The sequence below is a fragment of the Toxotes jaculatrix genome, chromosome 2 (assembly GCF_017976425.1).
Source record: "Toxotes jaculatrix isolate fToxJac2 chromosome 2, fToxJac2.pri, whole genome shotgun sequence".
Taxonomy (NCBI): Eukaryota; Metazoa; Chordata; class Actinopteri; family Toxotidae; genus Toxotes; species Toxotes jaculatrix.
In genome coordinates, this window is record NC_054395.1 from 5618301 (window position 1) to 5644798 (window position 26498).

The 26498-nt window shown below is 42.8% G+C and overlaps 4 protein-coding genes across 6 annotated transcripts; 1 reads left to right on the top strand and 3 right to left on the bottom strand.

The window, feature by feature from the left end:
- Positions 1-356: 356 nt before the first annotated feature.
- Positions 357-4902, bottom strand: sephs3 (selenophosphate synthetase 3). The gene is made up of 8 exons (XM_041064719.1): positions 4511-4902; positions 3731-3834; positions 3016-3123; positions 2738-2892; positions 2319-2409; positions 2125-2224; positions 1665-1877; positions 357-1496 (listed from the first exon to the last, which is right to left on the bottom strand). The coding sequence occupies exons 1-8, from the start codon at positions 4785-4787 to the stop codon at positions 1246-1248; spliced, it is 1299 nt and encodes a 432-aa protein (XP_040920653.1). The 5' UTR covers positions 4788-4902; the 3' UTR covers positions 357-1245.
- Positions 4903-5416: 514 nt separating this feature from the next.
- Positions 5417-16074, bottom strand: ikbkg (inhibitor of nuclear factor kappa B kinase regulatory subunit gamma). Of its 2 annotated transcripts, XM_041060329.1 has the most exons (15): positions 15733-16074; positions 15001-15141; positions 14406-14671; positions 13646-13720; positions 13468-13569; positions 12749-12934; positions 11434-11495; positions 10300-10402; positions 10067-10182; positions 9790-9942; positions 9297-9369; positions 9047-9181; positions 7851-7987; positions 7406-7482; positions 5417-6675 (listed from the first exon to the last, which is right to left on the bottom strand). In XM_041060329.1, the coding sequence occupies exons 2-15, from the start codon at positions 15137-15139 to the stop codon at positions 6485-6487; spliced, it is 1815 nt and encodes a 604-aa protein (XP_040916263.1). In that variant the 5' UTR covers positions 15140-15141; positions 15733-16074; the 3' UTR covers positions 5417-6484. The 2 variants fall into 2 exon arrangements, with proteins under 2 accessions (XP_040916263.1, XP_040916273.1); XM_041060339.1 differs by lacking the exon at positions 13468-13569.
- Positions 16075-16993: 919 nt separating this feature from the next.
- tmed4 (transmembrane p24 trafficking protein 4) lies at positions 16994-22143 on the top strand. Its single transcript, XM_041058792.1, has 5 exons — positions 16994-17192; positions 18584-18684; positions 18770-18895; positions 20211-20357; positions 20479-22143. The coding sequence occupies exons 1-5, from the start codon at positions 17054-17056 to the stop codon at positions 20626-20628; spliced, it is 663 nt and encodes a 220-aa protein (XP_040914726.1). The 5' UTR covers positions 16994-17053; the 3' UTR covers positions 20629-22143.
- A 149-nt stretch (positions 22144-22292) lies between these two features.
- Positions 22293-26338, bottom strand: LOC121195356 (pyridoxal phosphate binding protein). Of its 2 annotated transcripts, none has more exons than XM_041058786.1 (8): positions 26218-26338; positions 25396-25503; positions 25263-25298; positions 25097-25172; positions 24866-25006; positions 24620-24762; positions 23941-24039; positions 22293-23399 (listed from the first exon to the last, which is right to left on the bottom strand). In XM_041058786.1, exons 1-8 carry the CDS (start codon positions 26305-26307, stop codon positions 23208-23210), a joined length of 885 nt encoding a protein of 294 aa, XP_040914720.1. In that variant the 5' UTR covers positions 26308-26338; the 3' UTR covers positions 22293-23207. The 2 variants fall into 2 exon arrangements, with proteins under 2 accessions (XP_040914720.1, XP_040914724.1); XM_041058790.1 differs by having other exon boundaries at positions 26120-26254.
- Positions 26339-26498: the final 160 nt, after the last annotated feature.

The following is a 26498-nucleotide window of genomic DNA, read 5'->3' on the forward strand; positions in this document are numbered from 1 at the left end:
AACATCCTGCCTTGCCCGTCGTGCTGGTCCTGGCACTGCCACAGACTGGGGAGCTGTCCAGGGTGCTCAGTGTTCTCAGCACACTGCCAGGCAGGATTACTGCTGCTGACAGTGTTGGGGGTTGACTCTTAACTGAACCGACAGGATTTTTAAACACTTTGTTTTTTAGGAAACTTGCTCTGTGAAGTTATTAGCGGGCTGTAAGAATATAGAATATAAATATTTTTGTATATATTACAGTAATATTTTTCTTTTCATGGCAAACATACTGACGTGTCATTGGAGGAAAACCACAGGTGCAATCAGTGATGCTCCATTCAGTATTATACTCACATAACACCCAAACAGTGTTTCAGTCAGAGTTGATGATGGTTTTATTGATTGAGGAAAGGAAATCTACAAACACAGCTTCAGACCTCCAGCAGTCGGAGTCCAACCCCGATCCAAAGGCAAACATCCACTCCACCTACCCCCGCTGGCCGGGGTTTCAAAGGCAGAGCTTCATAAAAAGGAAGGGTGGGAGGGACTTGGTGCTGGACGGTCAATCAGCTGACAGAGACGGACAGTCTGAACACCGCCCAGCTGGTCCAAAGGAAGCTGCTCAAGCCTTCCTCTGGACCGTGTGGGCAGAGCCAGGTGCCAGGGCCGATGAACTATTTCTTTTCCACGATACATTCACCAACATGAGACATTGACATCATCCACTTCAAAAAATAAACAGTGAAGATAAACCTCCACCCCACGCCCCCACAGCAAAGCACCCCAGTCAAATGATAAAATATACACACACACACACACATTTTCTCAATTACACAATTTTCATTTTTTGCTGAATTTGGCAAAATAGATGTGGAATGTTTTCTCTCAAGAATTATTTCCAAAGACTTTTTTTTTTTAGTATATAAAGTCAATGAAGTGTATGGATTAGGAGAGGGGAAAAAGAAAAGGTGAGGAGTGCAGTACAGCATACTACCCTGAATTTACATCTCAATTGCATTTCATTCCAAAATGGTGAAAGGTACGCTTCTTTAATCAGCTCCTTCCAAATATGGATAAATAACAGTGCATGCTGTCCATTCCTTCTCCCACTGGAAAAGATGACAGTGATTGTGGTCTGTGTGCTCTCAAAATTTTGACTGAAAAGGGCGACGAGATGGACAGCAACACGACACGCACACACTCACACTCACACTCACACTCACACACACACCACCTGATGGACCAGTGTCAGAGAAGCCGCAGTGTCTATGACAAATTGGGGCTGGGAGCAGGGCTGGTGGAGCTGTTGTCCTGATTGGCTGCCTGGCTTCCTCGTGGCGGAACCTCGATAATGCGGGGCTTGTCAATGATGCGAGCGTGGCGGTCACCTTTCTCCACAATTCCGATTATCCACGCTCCACCCGCCGCCCCCTGACCTCCAGCTCCGGAGCTCTGGCTCTTCATCTCTGAGCAAAACTTAGCCGCCTGCTCTCTGGGCAGACACACCAGCAGACCACCTGAGGGGAAGCAGAGGAAGAGGGATCTTTCAGATGGAGAATCACTTTTAATCCTAAAATGATGACATTGGCTTCAACCACATATATATCAAACATCAAATCAATTGTTTGCAACAAAACAAGTTTACGACAAGGACATGTATTGCGTGTTAATCTCAGAGCTCATACCTGAAGTCTCAGCTGATCTCCCCTGAACCAGGCTGAACATGTTTCCACAGGCTTTACTGATGGCCGTCATCTTGGCTATGATTGGAAGGTTGTGGATGACAAAGGCCACCTCGTTTCGTTGCTGTGCCGCCAGGTTGTTGGCGTGCCCCAGCAACCCAAAGCCTGTCACGTCCGTTGCAGCGTGGGCTTGGAACTTGTGCATTAGGCCTGCCGCTGGAGACCAAAACATGAATATGAACCAGAATGGACTAACAAAGAGACACAGATAGTCCTCAGGTGGACCAAATCTTAAAAAGCAGGCACAGGCCAGCTCATGTTCAGTCAAGCTGCCATTTGTTTTGGATCATTTGTGCTGTGGAACCACATAGAACCAGATCTTATTGGCTGTCAATGAAATTGTAAATACATTTCCTTGACTAGCGATGCCTGTTCAGTACATAGTGACCAAAATGTAGTGTACCTGTGCGGTTTAGTGTTGCCATGGAGAACATGGCTTCTTGATAGGCCTCCTTAACTTCCTCTTTGGTGACAACAAGCTTGATCTTGTTCCACCTTTCAGGCTGGTGAGACAGATATATAAACAGGAAGGAAAGTGTCAGTGTATAATAACAACACTCCAGATAATGTTCACGTGAGCAGAGCTGAGGGACTGACCTGATCGAGCCACTGGTGAGCGTTCACAGCCACCTGTGTCCCCAGAGGTTTAGTCAGAACCAAGACATCACCTGGTACAGCGCCATCCGGCCTGGAGAAAAAAATAAAAAAAAACAAAAACACTTATCGTTACTGCGCAGTGAAGACCATACATCTCCTTATATTCTGTGAGGGGTTACTGGAATGCATTCTGGGAAATCTGAGATATCTTTAACAGAAGTTGAACTACATGAGGCGGAGGTGGGTGCACAAAAACTGTGATTTTAAACACTTCACGAGAAAATACACCATGACAAATCAAAGATTCAGACTGTGTGTGAGTATGTGAGGAGGGGAAGTCCTTTCAATGGATATTATTTCATCCACAGTTAAAAAGTGCAGTTAACAAAGATGCAGAGCCACAGATTCAGCAGACTCACATGATGAACTCGTTAGGCTGGCAGACCACTGATGCTACTCCCCCGATGATGATCCAGGGGTTGATCACAGTCTGGCCGCCTGTCACAGATGTTCCTCCCTCCTCTGCTGCGTCTCGAAACCCTTGAATCATCAGCGGCATCACACGCTCACGGTCCTGTGTTATACATGCACATACAGACAGGATTGAATCATGACAAGACACTTTAGTTCACTTCAGAGAAATCAACATATACACACTTAGGATTAGACATACATACACAAACACACATAATGCTACCTTGTCATTCATCTTCTGGCTGACGCTCAACAGCATCAGCATGTTGTCACACTCGGTGATGCCCATGGCGTAGAGATCACTGAGGACATTAGCACATGCTATCCTGCCCTGTGAGACAGACAGAGAGAGACACAGAGAGCAAAGACTTGTCAAGACAGGAAAAAAAACTTTGAAGAGTTTTGGCACTGCTGCTGTTGGTGATTATTTTTAAACATAGGAGATTCAGGTTGGAACCAAATTTTAGGAGGTGTAGGTCCAAAGTCTGTGTATTATCTGTCCATTCAATTATTTCAGTCAGAGAAGATGAGAAGAAAATTAAGGTGTATTCTAAGATATGTTAATAACAGACAGAAACCTTCACTGTCAGGTTCATCAGTGGTGAACACATGGACTTTAGTCTGTTTTATGAACACGAGAGTGACAAAGTACAATATTATACTAACATAAATAGTGCCTGAAATATGCAGCATCGTGATCACTTACACATCCACATTAGAAGTGATTATTTGAGTTGCATGTGGGTGATAAAGTGTGACCATGTGTGGCTGACTGTTGGTATGTTTTTGTATTTTTCCACACAGTAAGCAAATGAGTGTATCACCACATATTTCTGGGCTTGGACGGCCTTGCTTCCTGGGGAGTTTCCCTACCAACAGTGGCAGAAAGCCCATGTATGCCAGAGATTCATGAGGAGGAACACCTGCCAGTAACTCACCATCATGTAGGGATCCTCCACCAGGGGGTAGAAGAAGTCTGTGGTCTGGACCAGTGAGAGTCCTCCATGTCGCAGGGGAATCACACAGCAGTCCATTCCTACACCTGGGAATATATATGTATATGTATATGTATATGTATATATGTATATGAACTTATTCAAAGTGTTCAGTTTCTGTTGAGAATGAGAATACTACTACTTTATACTTTAGTACTACTTTAGTAGTTTGTGTGTGTGTACTTTAATAAAGATGACAATTATTACATGACTGCACTCAGTTACTACATACAACACTTTCCACGTCATGGAGATTGCTACGCTTCTACAGAGATGAAACTAAATGCAGCGCTTTCACTCATGGTTGCGAAACTCCTTTAATAGAAGAAATGTTTCACCACGAATATGAACTTTGAACTCAAAGCACCAAATTGTTCCTGCTGAATCATACCGACACTTTAGTGATTTGACAACTCGCGGAACTTGCGTCCTTTTCTTGAGCTAGCTATTATCTCTTATCTGCATTTAAGACTTAGCTTAGTGCTAACTTAAGATTGCATGCAATTTATATGTTAACCAATTCTATAGCCAGACGCTATTAAAACTAACTGTTTTAACTGCCCCATAGCCGTCTAACCTGTCAAATGAGCTGCGGTATGAGTTAACACAAGCTAGCATGGTTAGCAACAGTTCCGCTAGCTAACTAACATTAACCGCCAGGGCTTCTAACAAGGTGTTCGGGGCATGAAGGGGAACTCTGCTAACTCCGAATTTGTTCCTTACCGAGTCGGGGGCCGGGCAACTGTTGGCCAAACTCCGATGCTTGGTCTCCGGCCTTCCCTGTCCCGTCGGCCCGGTCCGGCTCCAGTCCCGCCAGGAGTTTGAGCAGAGCCTCCTGCGGGACCTTGCAGCCTCATCCCTTTAGGTCCGAAAAGGCTGTGAGACGGAACCCGCGCTCCAGGCCGTGCTCCTCGGGCTTGAAGGGCTTATACCCGGGGGGAAAATACCCCTCGGTTCGCACAGCCTCCGCCGAAGGAGGCGGGGAAGTCGAGCCTGACATGCCTGTCTGAAGACCACTTCAAACACACGACGCCAGTCGCGTACACCGGTAAATAAAGACGCAAGGATGAATGGAGCGTGTGTCCGGCGAGGGCTGCGTAAGGGGCTGGTGTCAAGTTTACCAACATCAAACCGAAACAACTTCCTGTCGGAGTTTCACCGTGTGAATTCAGAGTGAACGAGTTTCACAAATCCTTGACTGAACACTTACACCAAATGACTTACAACATTAAGCCTGAGATACTACTATATTAGGAAAATGTAATTTCAAGCAGCAGCGAAGACACAGCCGTCAAAGGTATATGAGAAAACGTCTTATTTTGAAGGCGTAGTAACTTCTGGTTCCTCTCTGTCTCGCTGTTTAACTTGACGCATCACAGGACGGTTGTACAGCGTCACTGTCCGCTCCCGTTGTAAAGACTATCACCGCAATACATCATTTCCAGTCGTTTTCCATTTATCAGCAGTGGGATCATTAAGTCAGACCCTGAAGCATGATGTGATAACTGCATTAAATATGGCCGCTGTAAAGAAAAAGACAATTCAAAGAAAACCCCGGGATCGTCGTCAGTGGTCTCTTTCCACATGCACTGCCCTCAGGACACACACACACAAGACAGAACACACACAGAAGGTTAATGAATGTCTGTTTTATTTTGTAAATCTTCAACAGGTTCAAAACAATACTCCTTGCACCGAATGATCTATTATTACAGACAAAATTCACGCAAACTGTGAGGGAGCTTTAATGTGCTTACATTCAGAGAGATAAATATTTGGGTGCCACAGGTAGAGATAAGACAGAATGAAGGGGCACAGAGGGCTGTGTCGGGTTAGGTCAGGTCAGAGATCGGAGGTGTACACAGGCACAGAACACAGAGAATGGCTACTTTTTTCAATAAGAGTAAATCCATCTCTAATACATAATAATACATGTTTTGAGGTAATGTAGACAAGCAACATTTATTTCCAAAACATATTTAAATATTCCTTGTTACTTAAAGCTCACTAGGTTATTCACATTGTCATGTGTTTTCTCCTCTGTGGGGATATGTACCCCTGTGAACTGTGACTTTTTATGTCATCATCACTTTAGGACCAGTAATTACTTGATGTGTACAACATGGATGATGCACTCAGAGTATCCCCGGTGTGTCATTAACCTCCTCAGTTGCCATTATGCCACTGGAGTGAAAAAAAAAGACTAGAAATGAGGCAAAAACCGGGGATCATGTACAAAACTGATGGACATGTGCATCAGTGTGCCAGGGGTAAGGCACAGGTAGGTGGGGGTGAGTGGTTCAAAGAACAGGTGCTGGGAGACAAAAAGGATGAGGAGAAAAGGATGGATGGTGGAATGGAAAAGCTACAGCAGAAACAGAATCTGAGGAGCAGACTGAGGAAAATACCATGCTGATTATCTTGCTGTCATTCTTTTTTTTTTTTTTTTCACTTGTTCATACGGTCATCGGATTGGTGACTGATTCCAATATATTCAACATTTAAAATAAGTAAGATCTAGAGTATGTATTCATGTCTGTGTGTGTTTGCATGGCAGAGAGAGTAAGGTGCAAATACCAAACATGTTTTTCACAGCTCTGCTCAGAGCTGGCAGCAAATACACTGACTGTCAAAAATGTAAATAAACTGTATGCATAAACCTGCGTGTGTGTGTGTGTGTGATGAATTATGCTCTTGTTACTGTATACAGTCCATGACGTGTATCTGCAGTGTGTCCATATCTGGAGCCTGGTACTTGCACTTAGGACAACATAAATCTGGCACCTCCTCAGATCCAGCTGCCCCTTGATCACCGATTGGTACCAAACCCTGATTACGGAATGAGGGGGCAGGGGGCACCGTGTTAAAAGCCGCACCAGGGAACACACCTAAGGCGAAGGAGAAAGAATAAAAACTGGTAAAAAATATATTTATGAATACATTTCTCTTTTTTTAAAGAAAGAACTGAACTAATCAACAGGATATAAAACAGTATTAAAGTAGTATTAACAGATTTTTTTGGCCACTTGGGGGCAGCAGAACAAGCTGTAAACACTACATACAACTGGCAGGTGTTGCTAACAGCTGCGTGTTTTCACATCCAGCAGACACAGAGCGACATTATCAACCTACTGGAGTCGTGTTTGTGGCCACCTGGTGAATTTAAGTCTAACACTCACTCTGTCTGCTCTGTTTGTGATCTCTACAGCTCCAAAAGCCTTACTCACCATACAGTGATTTATTGTTAAAATGTAAATGGTTCTTCTACTGAAACATTTTCAGACAGTTTATCTCTGTTACTATTATTGTTAGATTGTGTGTTTACTTCAAACATTATATTTTGTACAACTTCAGTCTACTGTGTGTAGCATCTCCATCATCAAGTCAATATTTTTACAGTGTAGCATTGCTACTTGATCTCTGGATCAAATCAGCAGAACCAAATTGTATTTTTTAGCCTCCTGATGATGGAAGCATGAGGGACTTTAAAAAATAAAATTAAACTAAAAAATTAAACTAAAAAATAATATTACTTCTAATGTATGTGCACGTTATTTGGAAAGTGTGAATTTGTGCGTGTGTGTGTGGGTGTGTGTGGGTTGGTTGGTTGTGATATACCTGGCTGAGGAGGAATGAGTGCGGCACGTGGTGGAAAGTCGTCCATGTGCCTCATCTTCATTTTTTCCATACTTGCGCTACAGAGGTGAACATAGATGACATTCATGCTTAATTCCACTTTAACAAATGCCTAGAAATATCAATATTTCTAACACATACACAGTATTGATACGGCTCTGACTTTAGATATGACCTGTCAGTCTTGATAATGTAATTGGAAATTCAGCACACAAGGACCATGTAACCCCAGATCAAAAACTGGGTGAAGAGAGATTTGAACTTATCTCATAAAAAAAAAAAAAAAAAAAAAGAAAGAAAAAGGAACACACAGCAACACACACTGAGCTGTGTGACTGGTGCATAAACTTTCCATAAATCGTTCCCATACCTACAGGGCATGAATAGTTATCATAACTGAAATGGGCATGTGTTATTCATTTATTACCGTGACGCAGCTTCCTTTTTGAGCCTCTCAATCTCAGACAGGGCCTGAGTCAGCTGCTCCTGCAGCTCCTCCTTCTTCTGGTTCAGCTTCTCTCTTGCCTCTCGCTCTGCTAGGAAATCTCCCTTGTAGATCTCAGCCTGACCAAACACAAAGACAGTGAGAGAGGGAGGGGGATTTGACTTTGTCCAACGGCAGCCATTTTGTTTCATTTCAATGTATCTGTATTACAAAAACATGTGAAGATGTGCATGTGACTGCTACAGTATTTGTGTACGTCTGTAAACCAACAATCTGACATTCACATAAGCTAGTGTGGCTGTTTGGAACAGATATAAATGCCTCTGGTTTCTGACCTGGCCAGATAACATATTGTGCAACATCATTCCTTTCTACTATAACCTGAGATTTAGGCCTTTTCCACTGCAGGGCCTTAAAAACTTCTTTTGTTTCCACTGCTCTCCATCCTCTTTGGAGATGAATTCTAAATCGAATTATCCTAAGATACTTTTCATTTTACTGGACCTGAAGCAGCAGCAGCTGTTGGTTAACGGTTAGTATTTATGAGATACAATTAAATCATCATTTCATACTCATTCAGCTGAAAAGCAACAACAGAAAAGTACATAAAGGAGAACAACTATATTGTGAGTTTGGCTGAATTACAACACAGTGTAGGTGACCACAGGAGGAAAGCAGGAGGAGGCTGAACGGAAACAACTCATTTTAAATGTTGATTTGATACAGCGCAGCTTTTTTATTTATGATGATTCTGTCAGACTGTGCTGCAAATATAAAGCAGTGGGGCTGGGCTGTCTGTCCCACTCCTTACCAGGTGCTAGCTGTGATGCTAATTTGTTGTTCACCACATGAAAAGAGGAGATTTAGCCGTTCTTATGTTGTTCCAGTGTTTCACTGTAGACAGAGGTCTCTACTAAAATGACCCGGAAGTTCTAGTGTGGACACAAGTCGTTCTCATACAAAAACTTTGTCTTAAAAATGACATAGTGTAGTGTAGAGGCAGTCTCACTCAAAGACCTTGAAAGCCACAGAAACAATCATACAGTGAAAACCGAGAAAGCAGAAGTCAGATGAAGTGCCCTAACTTCAGTGGTGAGAACACGTGGTGTGTGCCCTGCAATGTGTGTGAGGAGTGATGTGATGCCTGTCTCAGAAAGAAACCAATAAACTGATCGTACCTGTGCAGTGAGGACAGGAACAGTCTCCAGTGAGCCTTTCTGTTGCTCCACCTCTTCCTTCAGTTTATCGATCAAATCCTGCTTCAGGGCCAGAGCTCGCTCTGCCTCCTCGAGTCGGCTGCACAGATCTCCTCCCTGGAAAAAAACACAAAACACACAACACACACACACACATAAATATATAACTGTGTATCTGTAAGCTGAATGGCAAAACTAATGAGGATAAATAGATGTTGAAATGCGTTTTTACCTCACTCTTCAGTTTGGAATCGTAGTCTCTAAAGAGGCAGGTGTAGGCATGCTGCAGCTGAGTCAGTTTTTTTCTGAGAAAAAAAAAAAGGGGGAAGAGAATTTTTCCATAAAGTATAAAACACCAAACCTCAGGTAACAGCGGTGAATACAAAAACTGAATTACAAGTGTTATACATTATTATGAAGCCCTGAAGTCCTGTTTTTTTTATTTATCTTTGGTAAAGAAGTTCATTTATCTTGCACAGGCAAGATAAATGAAAAAGGAAAAAAGAAATCTATTTTTTGGGACTTCAGCAGCTCTGATGATCCAACATGGTGCAGGAGTTACAGGAGATTTTACTTTTCTGTTCACTGAATGTTTAATACAATATGACAAACACTGTGGCACACACACGACACATCAGTCTGTCTAAGTTTCATAACAGTGCAGACATTCAATAACCAGCTGGGACACTCCTTTCCCAGTGTGTGTGTGTGTGTCTTGAACCCACTTCTCCTCTGTGACGACGTGTCTCTCGGTCTTCAGGGCCTGCTCCAGGCTCTGTTTCTGTAGCAGCAGCTTGTCCATGGCCACATGATGCTGCTTCTTCTGCTGCTCCAGCTCCCGCTCTGCCACCTGCAGGGCCTTCAGCTTATTGCCAAGCCTACACACAAGAAAAAAGAAAGAGATACACATGATCAAACACACACACACACCAACCAATGAACACAGAGCAAACTCTTCTCCATGTAAATATATGTATATGCTGACGTGAAGTGACAGCTTACTTTTCTTCCAGGTTTTTACGTTCATGCTCGCTTTTCTCCAGGCAGCTCTGTCTCTCATTCAGTTCTCCTAACAGAGAAGTTGCTTGAGCTTTCAGAGCCTCACAGTCCTTGGCCAGCTGCAAAAATGCAAAACATGTTAAGGTATCAGGTTGACTGTTGATATTAAAGAGCGCCACCTTCTTTATCTTCATAGCATCAGTCACTGGAGGAGTGTGAGCTGTCACAGTCCATACCTGAGCACAGTCCTTGTCCTTCTGTTTGAGCAGAGCTTCAGTTCTGTCACGCTGAGCTGAACTCTTCTGCAGGTAATCGAGCTTCTCCTCCAGCTCTCGATACCTACAGAAAAAAACCGAACCACAACTGTCAGATAACATCAGCACTCACACATTCCAGTATATACACACACTGAACATTTAATGGCCCCTGTCAGTGTGACACTGCAGTGGGAATGGATCAATATTACTGATGTAGTAACAGGGGAGCTGATTTTAACTGCTTCTTTCATCACAATGCATTAAAATAATCCTATGTTTTCAATCTAAAATCTTAATCTGATGAATTACTAAAGGCTAAAGGTTGAAATGCATGTGGCTTAGAACTATGAAGACGACAAATACAGGCCTTCAGTCTAATTCTGGAAAATAATGGCAATTTAAATCACACTATTTTTTAGAGAAAACACAATTAAGTGCTTTCCTCAAATCATTCAGCCCTATAATAAAGTGACAAATCGTTTCCTGCATGTTTGGATTTCCCCAAAAATATCTGAAGGTAAGCTAGCAAAAGGCATCTTTTAATCTCTTCAAGTAAAGACAGCAACTGCAGCTTTGAAGATTAAATTCCACACTCTTATGACTGATAGTTTAATAATACTAGAAAAAACAATTAAAAATGCCACAAGTAAAAAACAAAAAATTTAAAACAAAACAAAACCACATACAAGAAACAAACGGGGTTAAAAAAGTAAGAGGAGGAGACAGAGGTATGGACAGCAGACGTGCACACAGTGAGAAAGAGGAAGCCACACAGAGCTGTGGGCTCACCTGCCCTGTGTGGCCTGAAGCTGCTCTGTGAGTTTAGCCAGGCTAGAGCTGGAAAGGGAAACAGAAAGAGAGGGAGGAGGAGGAAGAGGATATCTCCAGAGTGAGGGTTTTATTAAGCAGAAGAAACGCTGAAATAAATGTGGTGTCCCTATACCACAGAGAAGAATCTTCTGAACATACAGCATATAGTTAAGATGAATTAAACATCGCTAGGTTAAAAAGCTGATAATTACAACTAGTTAAACACAGAAAGTTAAGTTTAGTGCTGTTAGCTTCAAACAATGCACTGAAGTATTTTGTATTAGATGGGAAAATGCATCATACCAGTCAGAGGTGTGCTGTGCCTCAGAGCGATGTTGAACAGCCTCCTCAGCGACATTGCTCGTCTGTGGAAACATTGATACAGGTCTTTAGATAAGGCAGCTGATTCTCCTGTCTACCCACAATCATAACATCTCTACTGGTCACAGAGACATCATTCACAAGCAGCTGAATACAGTGAAGTGTGTTAGCTCAGCAGACCCTGGTTGGTTAGCTCAGCAGCGTAAAATGGTTTGTTACGTTTGGGGAGACCCCAGACGGCCTGAAGAGAGGCACGTCTTGCCTCTCTCGTTCAGTTAAAGTTTGCTGAATAACTCCACGGGCATGGGAAAGTCCAGCTTTCAGGGCGGCTGTTTTTCTGTGGGGGGCCTCTGACTGATCAGGGTATGACTCAGTGAAAGTTGCACTCCTCGTGTAATGGTGACGTCTGAGACTACAGTCTTTAGCAACAGCAACTGTCTCAGTGCAAATGAGACATACGGTTTTAGATTTACTGACAGCTGGCATGAAGAATGGGTACGTATCAATCCATTCTTCATTAAAACCACAGTTTTCCACATCACCTTCACTCTTTGAGAGGGACACTTCTGCCTGATTGACAAACAACAAAAGGCTTTTCTTCCTGGTTCCTGCAATTATGTTTCCACAATCACAGATTTGAACCATCACTGCTCAGTGAACTGCCTCCTGGGCAGAGGTCTGAGGGCGTATTCTAGAATATTTCCCTCTGTTATTGTCCCCCACAGTGTCTTAGAAAAATTCTGGCCCTTGAATAAATATAGCAGGTGGCCCCTGGTCTAATGAAAAGAGGCTGTTAATTGCATTATGGGAAATGTAGAATCCAGTGTTTCTGGAGCTTGACCCATCCTAGGCACTGAGATTCAGGATGTATTGGGCCTTTGCTGCTTTGATTTGAACCACTTCTTTTTAAGTGAGTCTCTTATGAGTCCCTCAACGTCATGGCTGTGTGTACAATAATTCACCAGTTTACACTTAACTTCTGGAGTACCATTTTAAACCTAAGCAGTTTGTCTGGTTAGTTTCTCCAGAAGCAGATTCCTATGCAGTGATCAACCACAGCTAATCCAGCTGGGTACTTTCTGTGTTAGCTTCACTGAGCCTGAGAGATAAGTGTTAAAGGCAGATTTATGTAAAATTAAAGTTTTTCTGGAAAGCTTAAGGAGGCCTGTGATGTTTGCCCCGATATACATTGCCACAGTCATCAAGCACAGGTGTGTATATCCTGCTCAGCTGTAGTCCAACATCAGTGCACTGCTTCCTCAGGTAGAATTTCTACACGTGTGGATCACGGTGTTACCTGTGCCTGGGCCAGTTTGGCTCGTAGCTGGTCAATGCAGCGACGCATCTGCTCTCTCTCTTTCTCGCCTTCGTCTCTTTCCCTCTCCAGCTCTTCGTTCTTCCTCCTCAGCTCTCTCATCATTTCCTCAAATTCTTCTTTATGGGTCTTCAGGAACTGCAGGAACCCGTTTGGACTTTCCACAGGCTGCGGAGAAGCATGTGAACGTGAAAGACGCAGAGATGAATGGATGCAGGAAGTCACGATGACGGGAGGAAAGTGAAGACAGACAGACCGCGTTACTCTGGACCAGAGGACAGAGTAATCAGGCAAAAGAGTAGAAATGCACCAAGATGCACAAAACATACACCAGAAGCAGAGAGGGGTTGTAAACAGGAATATATTGGTGGGTATTAACAGTGCCAACACCTGTGCATTAAGACTGTGCTCCATTCAAAGCAAGAAGCAAAGAAATCTTTGGTGCCCAACCGCCATTCAACTCCGTGTTCCTGCTCGGAAGTGGAATGCAGCTGGTGTTATTTTTAAAACACTGCACAGTGGTCAGTGTCACTCTGAGCTCACAGGCTGTCCAGTGGCATTTTTTTCCGAGTAGGAAGTCAAGATTTCTGGCCTGCCTGAATGCGATGACAGATGAGGTGGGGTGAAAACTTAGAAATTTAAACGAATTAAATTAAGTCGGGATCTGATTGGTGGGATCGGGATGCCATCAGCAGTCTCACCTGGCCATTTTCCCTGCCCATTACCTCCCCCTGTGCCTCTGAAAATGAGGGAGGGGGAGAGGGGAAGATGCTACTCAAGGAGCTATGCACACTCGCATCTCCCTAGACACATGGACATACCTGTTAGACGAAAAATAAACAAAGACATCAAAACTAAAAACAGAGTTATACACCTTACCAGGCTGCGAGGTGGTGTTGTCTGTGTGTGTTGATCCATCTCCTCAACTCTCTTCCTCTCCCTCTGATCCAGAGTCTGAAAGACACAGCAGACATAAGTGAGTCCAATGTCCACTGGAAAGGTTTTGGAAGCAGAGACTCTACTCTTCAGAATATGTGGTTCTACTGTGGTTTCACAGCATTTTCCCTGACATTTTGCAAGTTTGCTCATTTAGATGTAGTAACAGATGACAGCCTTTTGCCATCGGCTTTCTCTGTGATCATTTTAAATGTCAGTAAGGGCAATGTCACTGCTCCTCTGCTGCCATTAACTTGTGTCAATGTTTATTTGTCAGATGCCATGATCTGACACTAATGATTTGATCATCAGTGCAGCAGCTTGGGAAGAGCCACTGGTTAATGAGCACAACTTTATTGTGAGTTTGGCTGGAAAAATGAAAAAGAGAAAGAGGGGACAGAACAAACATTTATAGGCTGAGACTCAGCAGAGTTTTGATATTTGCCAACTGAAAAGAGCGTGAAAAAGATAAGATGTAGTAGAAGGAAAACCATCTGTCTCCCTTACTTGCTTGTTTTTGTCCTTCTCTTACCCCTTTATTCTTTCTCTCTCCGCCTTTTATTGTGTTAATACAAATCTCATAGAGGATTATAAAATATAACAGTGGGAACTATGTAATGGTGCAACTATTATGTTAAAATGTCAAAACACCTGACAGTGTGTAAATATGAGGAAGCGGATGTGTGAATCTCAACTAGCTAACCTGTGGTCCTTCGAGCGGACCGTTCCTCGCTGGGCGTCCCTGCAGGTCTTCAGTTTGGCTGGAGCTGCAGCAGTGGCTAGAGGAGGAAGCTGGTCCATTCACCAGACTCTGTAAGGACTGGTTCTCCTGGGCCAGCCTCTCCACCAGGGCCCTGGCCTCATGGAAACGACAACTGAGAAATTCTCTTTCCTCTCTTGTCCTTCGTTGCCATCCCTCCATCTCCTCACAGCGCTGACGTAGCGCGAGGTTGCTCCGCCGCAAAGCCTCTGGAGACAGAAGAGTGAAGGTAAGAGGAGAGGAAGGAGACTGGCATGTCATCCAGAGAGACACAAAGACATAACTCCAAGAATAGGTACATGTAAACACTAGGGGGCACAGATTAAACCAATATTATTTAGTGTTTATTGTTTATTGAAACAATAGTTTAAAATCTCCATTTAGTGGTCCACCATTATCACCATATCCTGTTGTGCCATTGTTAATCGGGTGTGTGATTCCATCAATAATGCCCAGATCAACCAACTGCTGAGACACACTGTGCTTTAGGTTGAGTAAATATTGCATTATTTCTTCTAATCATGGGAACATGTCTTACCTCTGAGCTGCTGGTTATCACACAGCAACCGAGTCACCACTTCATTGGCAGCCAGCTCTGGTGGGACCCTGAGGGCCCCTCCACTCTCCTCTCCTGACATATCCCACTGCATTGGGCCATCGGGTTGGGGCTGCACCATCCCTGCAGAAACACACATACACACGGTATTAAATACAGAACGCCATTAAACTGTACAAATAACAACGCCTGGATTCATCATTTAGGTAAGGGCGCATGGCGTAGCACGCCTCATCCCCGTTAGACGGCCAGAGACAACAACTTTCACTTTCAGTTTGATCTCTCGCCAAAATCCTCAGAGACTCCCTGTGTGTTTGGAGGCCCTGTGACCCCCTGACCCCCTGACAGGCTTTGTCCAATGACACACACGTGAAGCGTCAGTACTCTTCCTCGCGCTGCAGACCTTCACACAGGTACCGGTGAACGGGAGGAAAACATTACGTCATCCCCAATACCATGAGGCACGGAGCTCGACTGAGACACAACGTTTAACATATTTGTTTACACCGTAAACAAAAGTAAACCACTCCTTGTCACCTATAACCTCGTTATAATATCAAAAACACGTGGTCATCTCATATTTAATACCGCTAACGTTACATCGACGTTGTTTTCTCCCCCGCACTAAGACAGGACCAATGTTGTCCTCAGGACACATCACAAATAAATATGACAGCTAAGGTTAAAGCGTTACAGATACGAAACTCCTCTTACCCTTTCTGTTTTCAGTTTAGTTGTCCGGAATAACAGGCAGCCAAGCTGTCACTTACATACAACCTGTTTGGTAAACGCAGCTAACGTTTAGCCAACGACAGAAAGCTGGTTAATAGCTAGATAGCTAGCGATTTAGCTTATGAGCTAGCTAGGATAATTTAGCAAACCAGCAGCTGGGTAATCTGAGGCTCTCGTTGGTTGACATACACTCCGATTCACATTAGAGAACTGTATATCTTCCGAAAGGCATTCTGCTAAGTATCATGACGGTATCCTGAAACTGTGTGTGATTTTAGGATGAGTTGAGATTATCTGTCAAAGCGGAGGCGACTGTTGTTAGCTCAGGAAATACACAATACTATTATACCCTGAGTCAAGCTTCTCAGGTAGCACTTCCTCTTAAGCTGCAAATATAACCCGCTTTGTTATGCCTCATAAGTCTTATGAATCACTATCTGATGTTACGAAAATGACCAGCCCTTGAAATTTCTCAGATCGTTATCTTTTAAGATGATGTAATTAAGATGGAGTAATTATTATTTTATCAGTAAATGTAGAAACTCTTTCTCTTTGGTATGACTGAACACAAAAACAACCCATTATCTTTTAAAACAGGCCCTATATTGTAAGGTTGAACAACATATTTGTTAAGGATCAGTTTAAAATGTATCTCAGTTCTCTGACAAGAGAATCTGGAACCAAGGTCCCCTTAATATCTTTTCCCAGGCCTTTCAGCTACACCTCACAGTCTTCATCAACAGTGTGATGATGATTTTTCCTCATTTATTCCTCCTTTGATTTCTGATAAAATATGAAACCCCTGAGCAAAGAGAGAGACTGTGGAGTGTAGTTGAAACATACACACAAAATATAGTATGTGGACTTTTGGTTAAGATTATTTAATCAATTAGAGTGCTGCTGATACTGATTTTGGGGAATAAAAAATTCAAATATAGATACACTGATATGCTTTATATATATGCTTATATATGTATACATATACGTTAGCATTATGTTGAAGGAAGAAAATGATGGGGTTATTGTTTATTCACTTTCCAGGAATGGATCTCACAAAGTATGAGTGCTGTCATAAACTGTACCTGTCTTGTTTATTTAAATAATAAAAGAAACGTGTCTCTTCGGTATGTGCCAAGGATGTCCATCTAAAGAGTGAGTGCTGCCTGAAAAGTTGTACTGAGGGAATAAAAAGCCCAGTCTCTCAGGAAATCCCCCGTCCTTCTTCCGCAGTGGGTGATGACGTCAGCGGGCCGCAGCATCAGAACTTCCGTGCTGATGTGCGCAAAGTGAAATAGGAGGCTACATGATGCGCTCCGCTCCTGCCGCTGGACTTCTTTTATTATTAGCTTGGATTTATCCAAGTTACGCGCTCTACTTCCACATAGGAGAGACGGAGAAAAAATGCTTCATTGAGGAAATTCCGGACGAGACCATGGTTATCGGTAAGCTGCTGTGGGGTCGTTAGCTGGACGCAGCTAACTAGCAATGCGCGCTAACAGCTGGCTCCTGCAAGGATGCTGCACTGAATGTGACAGAAGTAACGACAGGAAGACGTCGAGCTCATAGTGTTCAGGCTGCTTTCAAGCATTTTCAAGGAAAACACCGGAGTAGGTTTGTAGGTTTGTGCAGCTGCTGGTAAACCTCTTAACGATTAGCAGGGATTTTCTCAGAGAGCGATACATCACACCTGAGTTTATGTTTTACATTCAGAATGACCGGAATGACCGGAATAAATACCACAAGATGCCAAATTAAGTGAGGGATTTCTGCCATCGTATTTTAAAAGGCACATGCATCAAAAGTGCAATGAAAAACATTCTTTTTTAGTGTGAACTTACCTCTCCTTCACGGCAGCTGTTTCCTATTTGGTAACGGTGGATATGAGGCACTCGTAAAAATAGGCTCAAACCTCACAGTAAATAAACAGTATTTTCCACCTAAAACGTAAGATGATATTGTATTTACGAAAATAATATTGTCTTGCGAAACAGTTTTCATTAGAAGTTTACAGTTACCATCATTCGTTTGAATATGCACTTCCCACTTTTCACCTCCTGCTTATCTTTAGCCTTCACAGCGTAGGTAAATTCTATTTTCATATGGTTATGCTACTTTATCATTGTGTGCATGTAAACAGTGGGAATAAACAGAAAATACTAGCTCATCTTGAATTCCCAGTATGATGGTGCTACTGGTTTACTTGAATGACCCCCAGCTCCTCAGCTATACTGAGTGCTTTAGTGTTTTTCAGCTTATTGTTTTGGTTTTACAGTCTGAATCTGGTTCACTCTCACTTCTCTCATTGGCTGCAGCAGGCAGCTGTTTTCAGCTAAATAAATCTCTGGTAATCCCATTGTACACTGACAGACTATATGAGATGGACAGACAACTTTAGTAACTAGCTGGTGAGGAGCATTTAGCATTTCACTTATGAGCTGGTGGAGGCCAAAACAGAGCTAATGGAAGAGGGAATATCACACATTCATCAGGCAGCCAGAAACACAACTCCAAATGAACGCTAATGTTACTCTGGATGTGTAAATAAACAACTGCTAATTAAAAAAGTTTCCATATACATCAGCTTTGTGAAGTGATAGTATGTTAATGCAGGTTTTAAAGTGTTGTGACAAAGGTGTTTTTGAGTTTCTTCATCTCTGTGTGTTTAATTGCATTTGATTCATTTTCACAAATTTTTTACTATTTCAATTAATGAAATTGTCATTAGAATTTTAACTGTTACTATGTTACATGTGCTGTGAAGTTGGTGCTGCCCTTTCAGTGATTCCTGAATGACATGGTGGTGTGTATCTATGTTGCTTTGACTGTTTGACAGGAAAGTACAGGACTCAGCTGTGGGACAAACAGACCAGTTCCTTCCTCCCATCCACCCCTGGCCTTGGGATGCATGTGGAGATCAAGGATCCAGATACAAAGGTAAGGACAAAGGAGGTGGTAATATAAAACACACCCACACCCATATGAATAAAATCTAAAGATTTTTCTTTTACAACTCCCCCAGATTATCCTCTCTCGTCAGTACGGGTCAGACGGACGGTTCACCTTCACCTCCCACACTCCTGGAGAACATCAGATCTGTCTGCACTCCAACTCCACCAAGATGGCTCTGTTTGCAGGTGGAAAACTGGTATGAATGTAGTCACTGCTATGATTTCTAACTGGTTTACTAGTTATTTTCCTTCAAAATGTCTCACTCTTCATGTTTGACATATTCACACTGGGATCTTGACAAATATGTGCAGCCTGTTTATTTGTATAAACTAAGAGCTGTTTCATAGAACAGGCTTCCTTCAGTCAATCAGGCCAATTTCAGGAAATTCAGTTTAATAAAGCAGGTTTAGATAAGTCTGACAACTGGGGTTAGCATCAAAGCATTTCCCTCCAGGCTAACATCTAGTTTTAATGGCTGCCTTCATCTTGACCTGGAAATAAAATAAAGCCTATAAGCAGTTCTAACTGAGAGCTGCAGCCTTATAGCAAGTCGTCTTTTTATGATTTGCTTTCCAGCTACACACCCACACTGGAGTTTCTAGTTATTCTGGCTGATTAGCTCTGTGCTCAGCGTGGAGGTACGGAGAGTAATGATAGCAATAACATTAGCTCATTGAACCTAACACACTGGTAAGAATGATGAAGGTGTAATTTGACTCATCCTACCAGATCCATCCACGCTGACAGCAGAGTGAGGGAGGTGCCAGTCAGGTAGAGTCTATAGACCCTGAGAAGAACTCAGGCACAATAAGTTTAAAACTCCTCTGTGGGTGATCATGGATGCAGGGCCTTTAAATGTTATTTCCATAAGGTTTAAGAAACACACACCCAGAAATCCATCTTATTAAAAATACTGAAGAGACAGACAGCCAACCTCAGAGTTTTTAAGCAGTATTTAAAAAATATGGAGGCTGCTGTATCACTTCTACTAACTGAGAGGCAAACTCCACCTGATAGAGAAGTTTAATTTCTAAAAAAAATCAAATTATCTTATTGTTGTAGTGTAAAATACTTTACCTGTCAGGGCTCTACTTCTTCACTTTACACTCATTGTACATTAAGGGTTTTTTCCCCAACACATGTTTATTTCCAAAGAGTGTATAATGACCAGCACCAATGGGTAAACATACAAGCATGATGGTACATATTCCTCCACCCCAAAAATAAAGAACGAACGAACGAACGAACAAGGTGTATTTAAATGTAATTTCTAAAACCACACTTTATGTACCTTATTGTACATTAATATACCTCTTATGTATGCTAAAGCTGTGTTAGACTGAAATGACTCAAATTGTTCTCAGTCTGTTCTCAACTGCTTAATTCTGTGTGTTGGGCTAATTCAAGACAGGTTTTTCACAATAAACCTCTTTTTTTACAAACGATTCCTATCAGATAAGGATGATTTCTTTGACTGTAGATTTCAAACTGTGTTTTTCCCACTGTTGCAGAGAGTGCATCTGGATATTCAGGTCGGAGAACATACCAACAACTATCCTGAAATTGCTGCTAAAGACAAACTGACGGAGCTGCAGCTGCGGGTCCGACAGCTTCTGGACCAAGTGGAACAGATTCAGAAGGAGCAAAACTACCAGAGGGTCAGTAAAAAATACATATGTGTTCACCAAGTTATGTTGACATGAGGTTCACTGCTAAGTCCAGTAGGTACAGCCGCCAGCAGACAGCTTTAGTGACTTCATTCTGTGTTGTCTGTCACAGTATCGTGAGGAGCGTTTTCGCATGACGAGCGAGAGCACCAACCAGCGTGTTCTCTGGTGGTCCATCGCTCAGACGCTCATCCTCATCGTCACTGGGATTTGGCAGATGAAGCACCTCAAGAGCTTCTTTGAGGCCAAGAAACTGGTGTAATGTCTGCCCAAGTTAACAGCAACGTATCAGGAGACGACATGAACACAAACAGACAGTCTTGACCGACCAGAACAGGGAGAGACGTCCACCCACAGAGCCTTGGAAGCACCCAGGGGGACACATGTGGTCTTCATATCAGCCACAAATGGTTCAAGCAAGTTCACAGAAGAGGCAGTTATCAATCCTGGGCAATGTGTTTTTTTTTTCTTGTAAATGTTTTAAGCTATTGTTTCTTTTTTCTTTTAGCAACAGCAAAACAGCTCACTCCACGTGTTTCTCGTTGTGTTCATTATGTTTTCTTGACAACACTGGAGGTGTTATTGTTCTACCTTCCTGCAGGAGGAAAAGCAACATTAGAGAGCCAAGGTTGTTTTTGATGCTCATACAGGACTGACTGGCTGCTGCAACAGGTACCTAACAATGAGAATGTTACAGCTTTTACGAGTAATAACCAAGTAATTTATTGAAGTTGAAGTTGTTTAGACCTCAGTTTGTCGTTGTTAGCGTCGCACATAGTTTTATTTCCAGGTTTTGTGGCTTCTTTCAGCTGTGTTCACCACATGGTCACAGTTACGCAAACATTACACAGGCCTTGATTTCTAACGTTCACATTTTATAACACTTTATTCAAACCCTTGTATTCAGCATTTATGAGCAGCACATAAACACTCAATGTGTGGTTTATAACACCCTGTAATATAGATGTGAGTATCATGGAGGACATTTTGAATGTTTATCAATGTATTTGTGAACAGAACGTCCCATGAAGCTTTTGTAACTGGTGAGTAAACAGTTAATAATCTTTAATAACATATGATTTGTGATAAAGTGTGTTATAAAATGTTTATTGACAACAATACAACACAGCACATTATAGTGTGTTATAAACCATGTATTTAGTGTTTACACACTGCTTACTGCTGATAAATGTGAAACGCTGAATTAAAAGGAAGTGTTACCGTCCATCCTTCTACCCACTGTAAAACTCTTTCTAGCCAGAGTCCAGTTTCTTGTATATTTTATCAGTTAGGTCTGTAGATACAGCCTGTGATACTCATCTATGAATAATTTTGTTGTTTGTTGTAAATAACAGGTATATCTTCCTGACTGCCCTGTTCATTTTCTAATAACTTTTACATGGATTGAATGAACTTCGAGTCTTATTCGAGTTGTGTCACCAGGTTTTTGTTTGTTTCATCAGAACTTCTTTATTGAGCAGTAGCCTGTGTTTTATTACTGAGCTTTAGCAACTTTTACTTTCATTTTTCCGAGCTATTTCCATTTATCAGTGCTGGACAGTGTTTTAATGCGTCTGCATTAAATTCAGTTCATTCAGACTCCTCATTAGGAAGAACGGATGATCAGAAAGGAACAGAGTGAGTCAGTGGGTTTTTTTTTTTTTTTTACGAGCCAAATTTGGATTGAAGTTTGAAAACTAAATTCTTTTTAAAGTTGTTAAAGTAACTCTTTTTACAGTGGTCCAGATGTCACCTCCCTGTGCTTAATAAAGAAACTTTGGCCAAACTGTCTCTGATCTTATTTATGCCACTTTACCTTAACTAGAAGAAATACACAGTAAATGGCAGATAGTTTCAACAGGAAAATTTATTGCTTGGCTTCCTTCAGAGCCAGATTCCAAACCGAACAATGCTCAGACGCCTTTGTTAAGACAGCAACCACGTCTAACGGCAACTGATCCAGCGTTTTTTTTTTTGTTTTTTTTTAAATCACTGACAATGATCTCACTTTTCATGGAGACGGAAAAACACACTAACCTTGTGACATCTTCGAAGAAACCACTGCGGCGCCACCAAAGCTGCAGTGTAAAAAAAATCTATTTGAAAACACACGTTGAAACAAGATCACCACTTTGCATAGGTTAACCCTCTCATCTCCAACAAGGTACCACACCATAGCACAGACAACGACACTGTTACACAGAAACAAAACACTTTCCTCAGGTTTTTACTCTTGAATTTGTTCATATCAAGAATAAAGATTTGACACGTTTGGATGCACGGTACGAAACAATATCAAACGCACAATACTACGTGTCATTATAAAGGGATAAATGGTTTTATTAAATCAAGTCTTTGTTTCATCTGTACAACAAAAACGGTACATGGTGCTGTCGTGAGTTCCTGATCTCTGGGACACGGTTACGCAGTGGAGAACACATCTCAGCACTGTCACACGCTGGGTTGGAAAGGTAGAAAATATCACGTCAGCACAACAAACCCACACAAATCTTCACTATCTCATAACTCGTGAGAAATCATTTTCTCTTGTAGGAGAGATTTCCATGAAGAGGAAGTCAGAGCATTACAGGTTAGTAACACACTACTTTTAAAAAACAGTATCACTAGCTGTGTAGCCAATGCCACTTTTTAGTGCTTAAAAGATCAACAAGGGTGCACAAAAAAAGTGAAGAGGATTAGGCAAATACACTTTAAAATTATGCAAGAATTTTTGCGATCCTAAATCCACACGGCTCTGTGGAGGTGATCTGTTCACGCTGCACGTCAAGAGTATTTTTCTTTTGAAATTTTCTTAAAGATACTTCGGAGGAGGAGAAGCTCTCAGTGTTCGGACACGGTGAGGTGCTGCATCTTCTTGGCGGCCTCTTCAGACACCGTCTTGGATGTTTTCTCCGGGCTGGGAGCTGGACTGGGAAATGGGCTGGGATTTGGAGTGTTTGCCGCACTGTTGGGATACTCCCTGTTGCCGAATATGATGCTACCCACTCGCACGTTGGTGGAGCCCACCTCGATCTTCAACAAGTGGGAGAACGCACATGTAGAAAACAGGAAAATGCAGTTAACACATTGGACAGCAAGAGCCTTCAAACGGTGGTTTCATTTAGCAGCATGATACATTTGCTTATATACACTCAGGTTCATGTCGCTGACCCTTTGTTATGGAAGCAAATATTAAGCCATGAGATAAGAAACCGAACACCTAGTGGTCAATATAAACCACTACTGAATACTGAAATTCAACGACCAATGAATTTATATATATGAATTTATTTATATCTGCTAAAAACTACAAAGGCCACATTTTAGGCCATTAACTGTTAGTTTCGGTCTATTTTTAATGGAATTTGTTGACATTACAAAAAAAAAAGCCACACACACACATAAAGCCACACTTAAGTGAGTACCCTGAATTTTTGCCCTGAGTTCATTTTTTTATATCAGTATTCACTCAGTACTCAGTGCTGGTTACAGTTCACACAGCAGGATTCAGTTATGTACTTGGATATATGTGTGTAGACAGTGTTTATAAACGCTGATGAGGAGTGATACTCACCGCGTGTTCAAAATCAGTGGACATTCCCATGCTGAGCTCCACCTCCTCCAGAGGCAGCTTCAGACTGTCACACACCTCCTGCCTCCGACTCAGCAGCATCTACAAGAGGGACACAGGGTCGAGATTACAGCCAGACTGATACTGAGGCTGATAATGATGAAAATATGATAATGACTTATCAGCTGAAAGTTTTTTTTTTAATAAGCTTGATACAATCTTGCATAGATTTGTTGACATGTGACGACGAAACATACTGAGTGGGACATTTTATAGCTGAACAATCTACGTCAGAGCTCTCTGATGAATGAAATCTGTAGAGGTGACACTGATTCTAAATGATTTCAAACCTAGTTTTGATCTTCTGTTCTGACATATACACCAGTACCTATATATCTGCAATAAGCTGATATTGGCTGTATCTGAAATATTACATATGTATTTTATAATGATTATCAATATATTGCACACATATGAGATTAAAGCTATTTAAATCAGTGAGGTGTTGTAGCGCAAACCACCAGATGTCACTGTGCATGCTGCGTTTGAAGCCCTGAAGCTTCGGGTCGTTTTTCAGCTCAAACAGGAAAAAGTGAAAGCAGCCAAAGCCTCATCAGGCGTCATCGCTGCCCTGAGTTGATAGTCAGGTCTGAATAACATATGCATAAATGTTAGTTTGTACTTGAAAGTCCGGGTTGGGACCCAGGGTAAGGTTGTAGCCATAGCGCCCGATGGTCATGAGTCCTGAGAAGTGCAGGGCGGAGCACTGGGACACAATGTGTTTCACCGTGTCCACCGTCTCCTCTGGTGGCAGGCCATGTTTACCTACGTCAGACACAGGACAAACTGTTTGTGGACACCTGACTCTGTGCGTAAAGTATACACAACAACAACAAAAAAAAAAACAAGTGATGAAATCAACACTAACTCTGTTCTCCACTGGTGTTGATCTGCACCATGACCTTTAACCTCTGCGTGCTGGCTCCCCTGATCCGCTGCCATGAGCTGTTGACCCTGTCAGCCAGTTTCGCCGAGTCAACGGTCTCCACCAGGAACAGGTTTGGCACGCCTGGGAACAAAAAGACACTGAGACTCTGTGCAAGCTTTGTTAACATGCAGCTTCAGGAGGAAACGAGCAGGAGAGCTGACAGTCACATACCCAAAAGTTTGTTGACATTATTCTTCTGTAGGTGGCCGATGAAGTGCCACTTGATCTCTGGACACGATTCTAAAATCTGGATGAAGGCAAAACAAACACTGTGAAAACAGGTGACGGATTAAGGTCAGAAGAAATCTGTTTTACTTTAATAAATATATAAACCCACCAGAGGATCTGAAGCTTTGTCCACAAGTTCATTAACCTGGTGGGAGATAAAGGAGCAGGTCAGAGTTTTACCTTTCTGCAGTGACAGCAGTGAAAGTTTGGAGTGATGCAGACCAGCAGTGTGCCACACTCACGTAATTTTCTCCAAAGTTACGCTGCCCTTGTCTGTAGGCCTCCACAACCATCTCTGGGGGTTTCGTCTTGCTGACAGCTACGAGGCGGGGCGGCACAGCTGGTAGCGTCTGAGGAAGGACAGAACAGGCTCATTTTTCATCTGTGTCAGTGAACGTATCAGCGGAGGAGCTCAGTGTGTGAAGCAGTGTGTTAGCTGAGGTCTCTCAGCTCTTGCAGAACAGTGAGTCAGCCTCATCGAGATCCTGCAAAACAGTGATGAAACTGATTGTCTCTGGCTGCTGCTGAGCTCAGACGCTGTTCGACACCATGCAGTTATCTCTGCTAATGATTAAGCAACAAGCCACTGAGGGAAGTGGTGTGTGCATCATTTCTACATGCTCTGACCGAGATGTCAACCTTGATGCTATTTATATTAGGGAACACCTCATGATCCTGACATCTTCACCAGTGGACATCTTCCACACACACACGCAGTTGTGTGAGGAGAGGCTGGCCAAAGCGTGGTGGGTGTGAATGAACAGCCTATAAACATGCCAATCTGAAAATCGTGCCAAACGTGGCTCGCGGCCACACCAGCGTGCATGCACATCCGCTGTGAGAGATCTACCATCCTGCTCGCACGCGTATTGTGTTGCCACTAAAGGACCATGCGTGGTGTTATGAAAGTGCTGCCACAAGCCCGACTGTCTCCCATCCAAAGGTTGAGGTGTTTGGCAGTCTTACATAACGAGTCGTGCTGCCGCCGCACCACTTTTTTTGGACCCCGAGTGTGGAGCGACGGCAGCGGCGCTCCCGAGCGGAGCCTCCCGGGCTGCAGTTACCTTGGGCCGCCGGGCCGTCGCCTGGTTCACCCGCTCCACTACCGACTGTAGCGCCTTCCCAACCTCCTCCGACATTGCTACTTTCCACATACCGTCAAACGGCGACGACACACGACGTAAAGAAACGTGTCCGCGATGACGACAATCGCCTTTCAAAATAAAAGTGAAAAGGAAGTGAGTCGCTGCGGTAGCGCCCCCTGCTGATCCTGCTGCAGCATTTCTGTCTTAAAAAGTGAGGATGTCCACTACTCGTTGTCAGTTTATTAGGAACACCTAATGAG

Bases quoted from the DNA above. Each gene is read 5' to 3' on its own strand.
- ikbkg (XM_041060329.1), bottom strand. From the start codon at position 15,139: ATGGTGCAGCCCCAACCCGATGGCCCAATGCAGTGGGATATGTCAGGA. The intron at 13,570-13,645 runs GTAAGGTGTATA...CCATGTGTCTAG, and splicing joins CAACACCACCTCGCAGCCTG to GGAGATGCGAGTGTGCATAG. The intron at 9,182-9,296 runs GTAAAAACGCAT...GTTTTTTTCCAG, and splicing joins ATTCCAAACTGAAGAGTGAG to GGAGGAGATCTGTGCAGCCG.
- tmed4 (XM_041058792.1), top strand. From the start codon at position 17,054: ATGATGCGCTCCGCTCCTGCCGCTGGACTTCTTTTATTATTAGCTTGG. The intron at 17,193-18,583 runs GTAAGCTGCTGT...ACTGTTTGACAG, and splicing joins GGACGAGACCATGGTTATCG to GAAAGTACAGGACTCAGCTG. The intron at 18,685-18,769 runs GTAAGGACAAAG...CAACTCCCCCAG, and splicing joins TCAAGGATCCAGATACAAAG to ATTATCCTCTCTCGTCAGTA.
- LOC121195356 (XM_041058786.1), bottom strand. From the start codon at position 26,307: ATGTGGAAAGTAGCAATGTCGGAGGAGGTTGGGAAGGCGCTACAGTCG. The intron at 25,299-25,395 runs GTGAGTGTGGCA...ATCTCCCACCAG, and splicing joins GTAACTTTGGAGAAAATTAC to GTTAATGAACTTGTGGACAA. The intron at 24,040-24,619 runs GTACAAACTAAC...TCCCTCTTGTAG, and splicing joins GTCCCAACCCGGACTTTCAA to ATGCTGCTGAGTCGGAGGCA.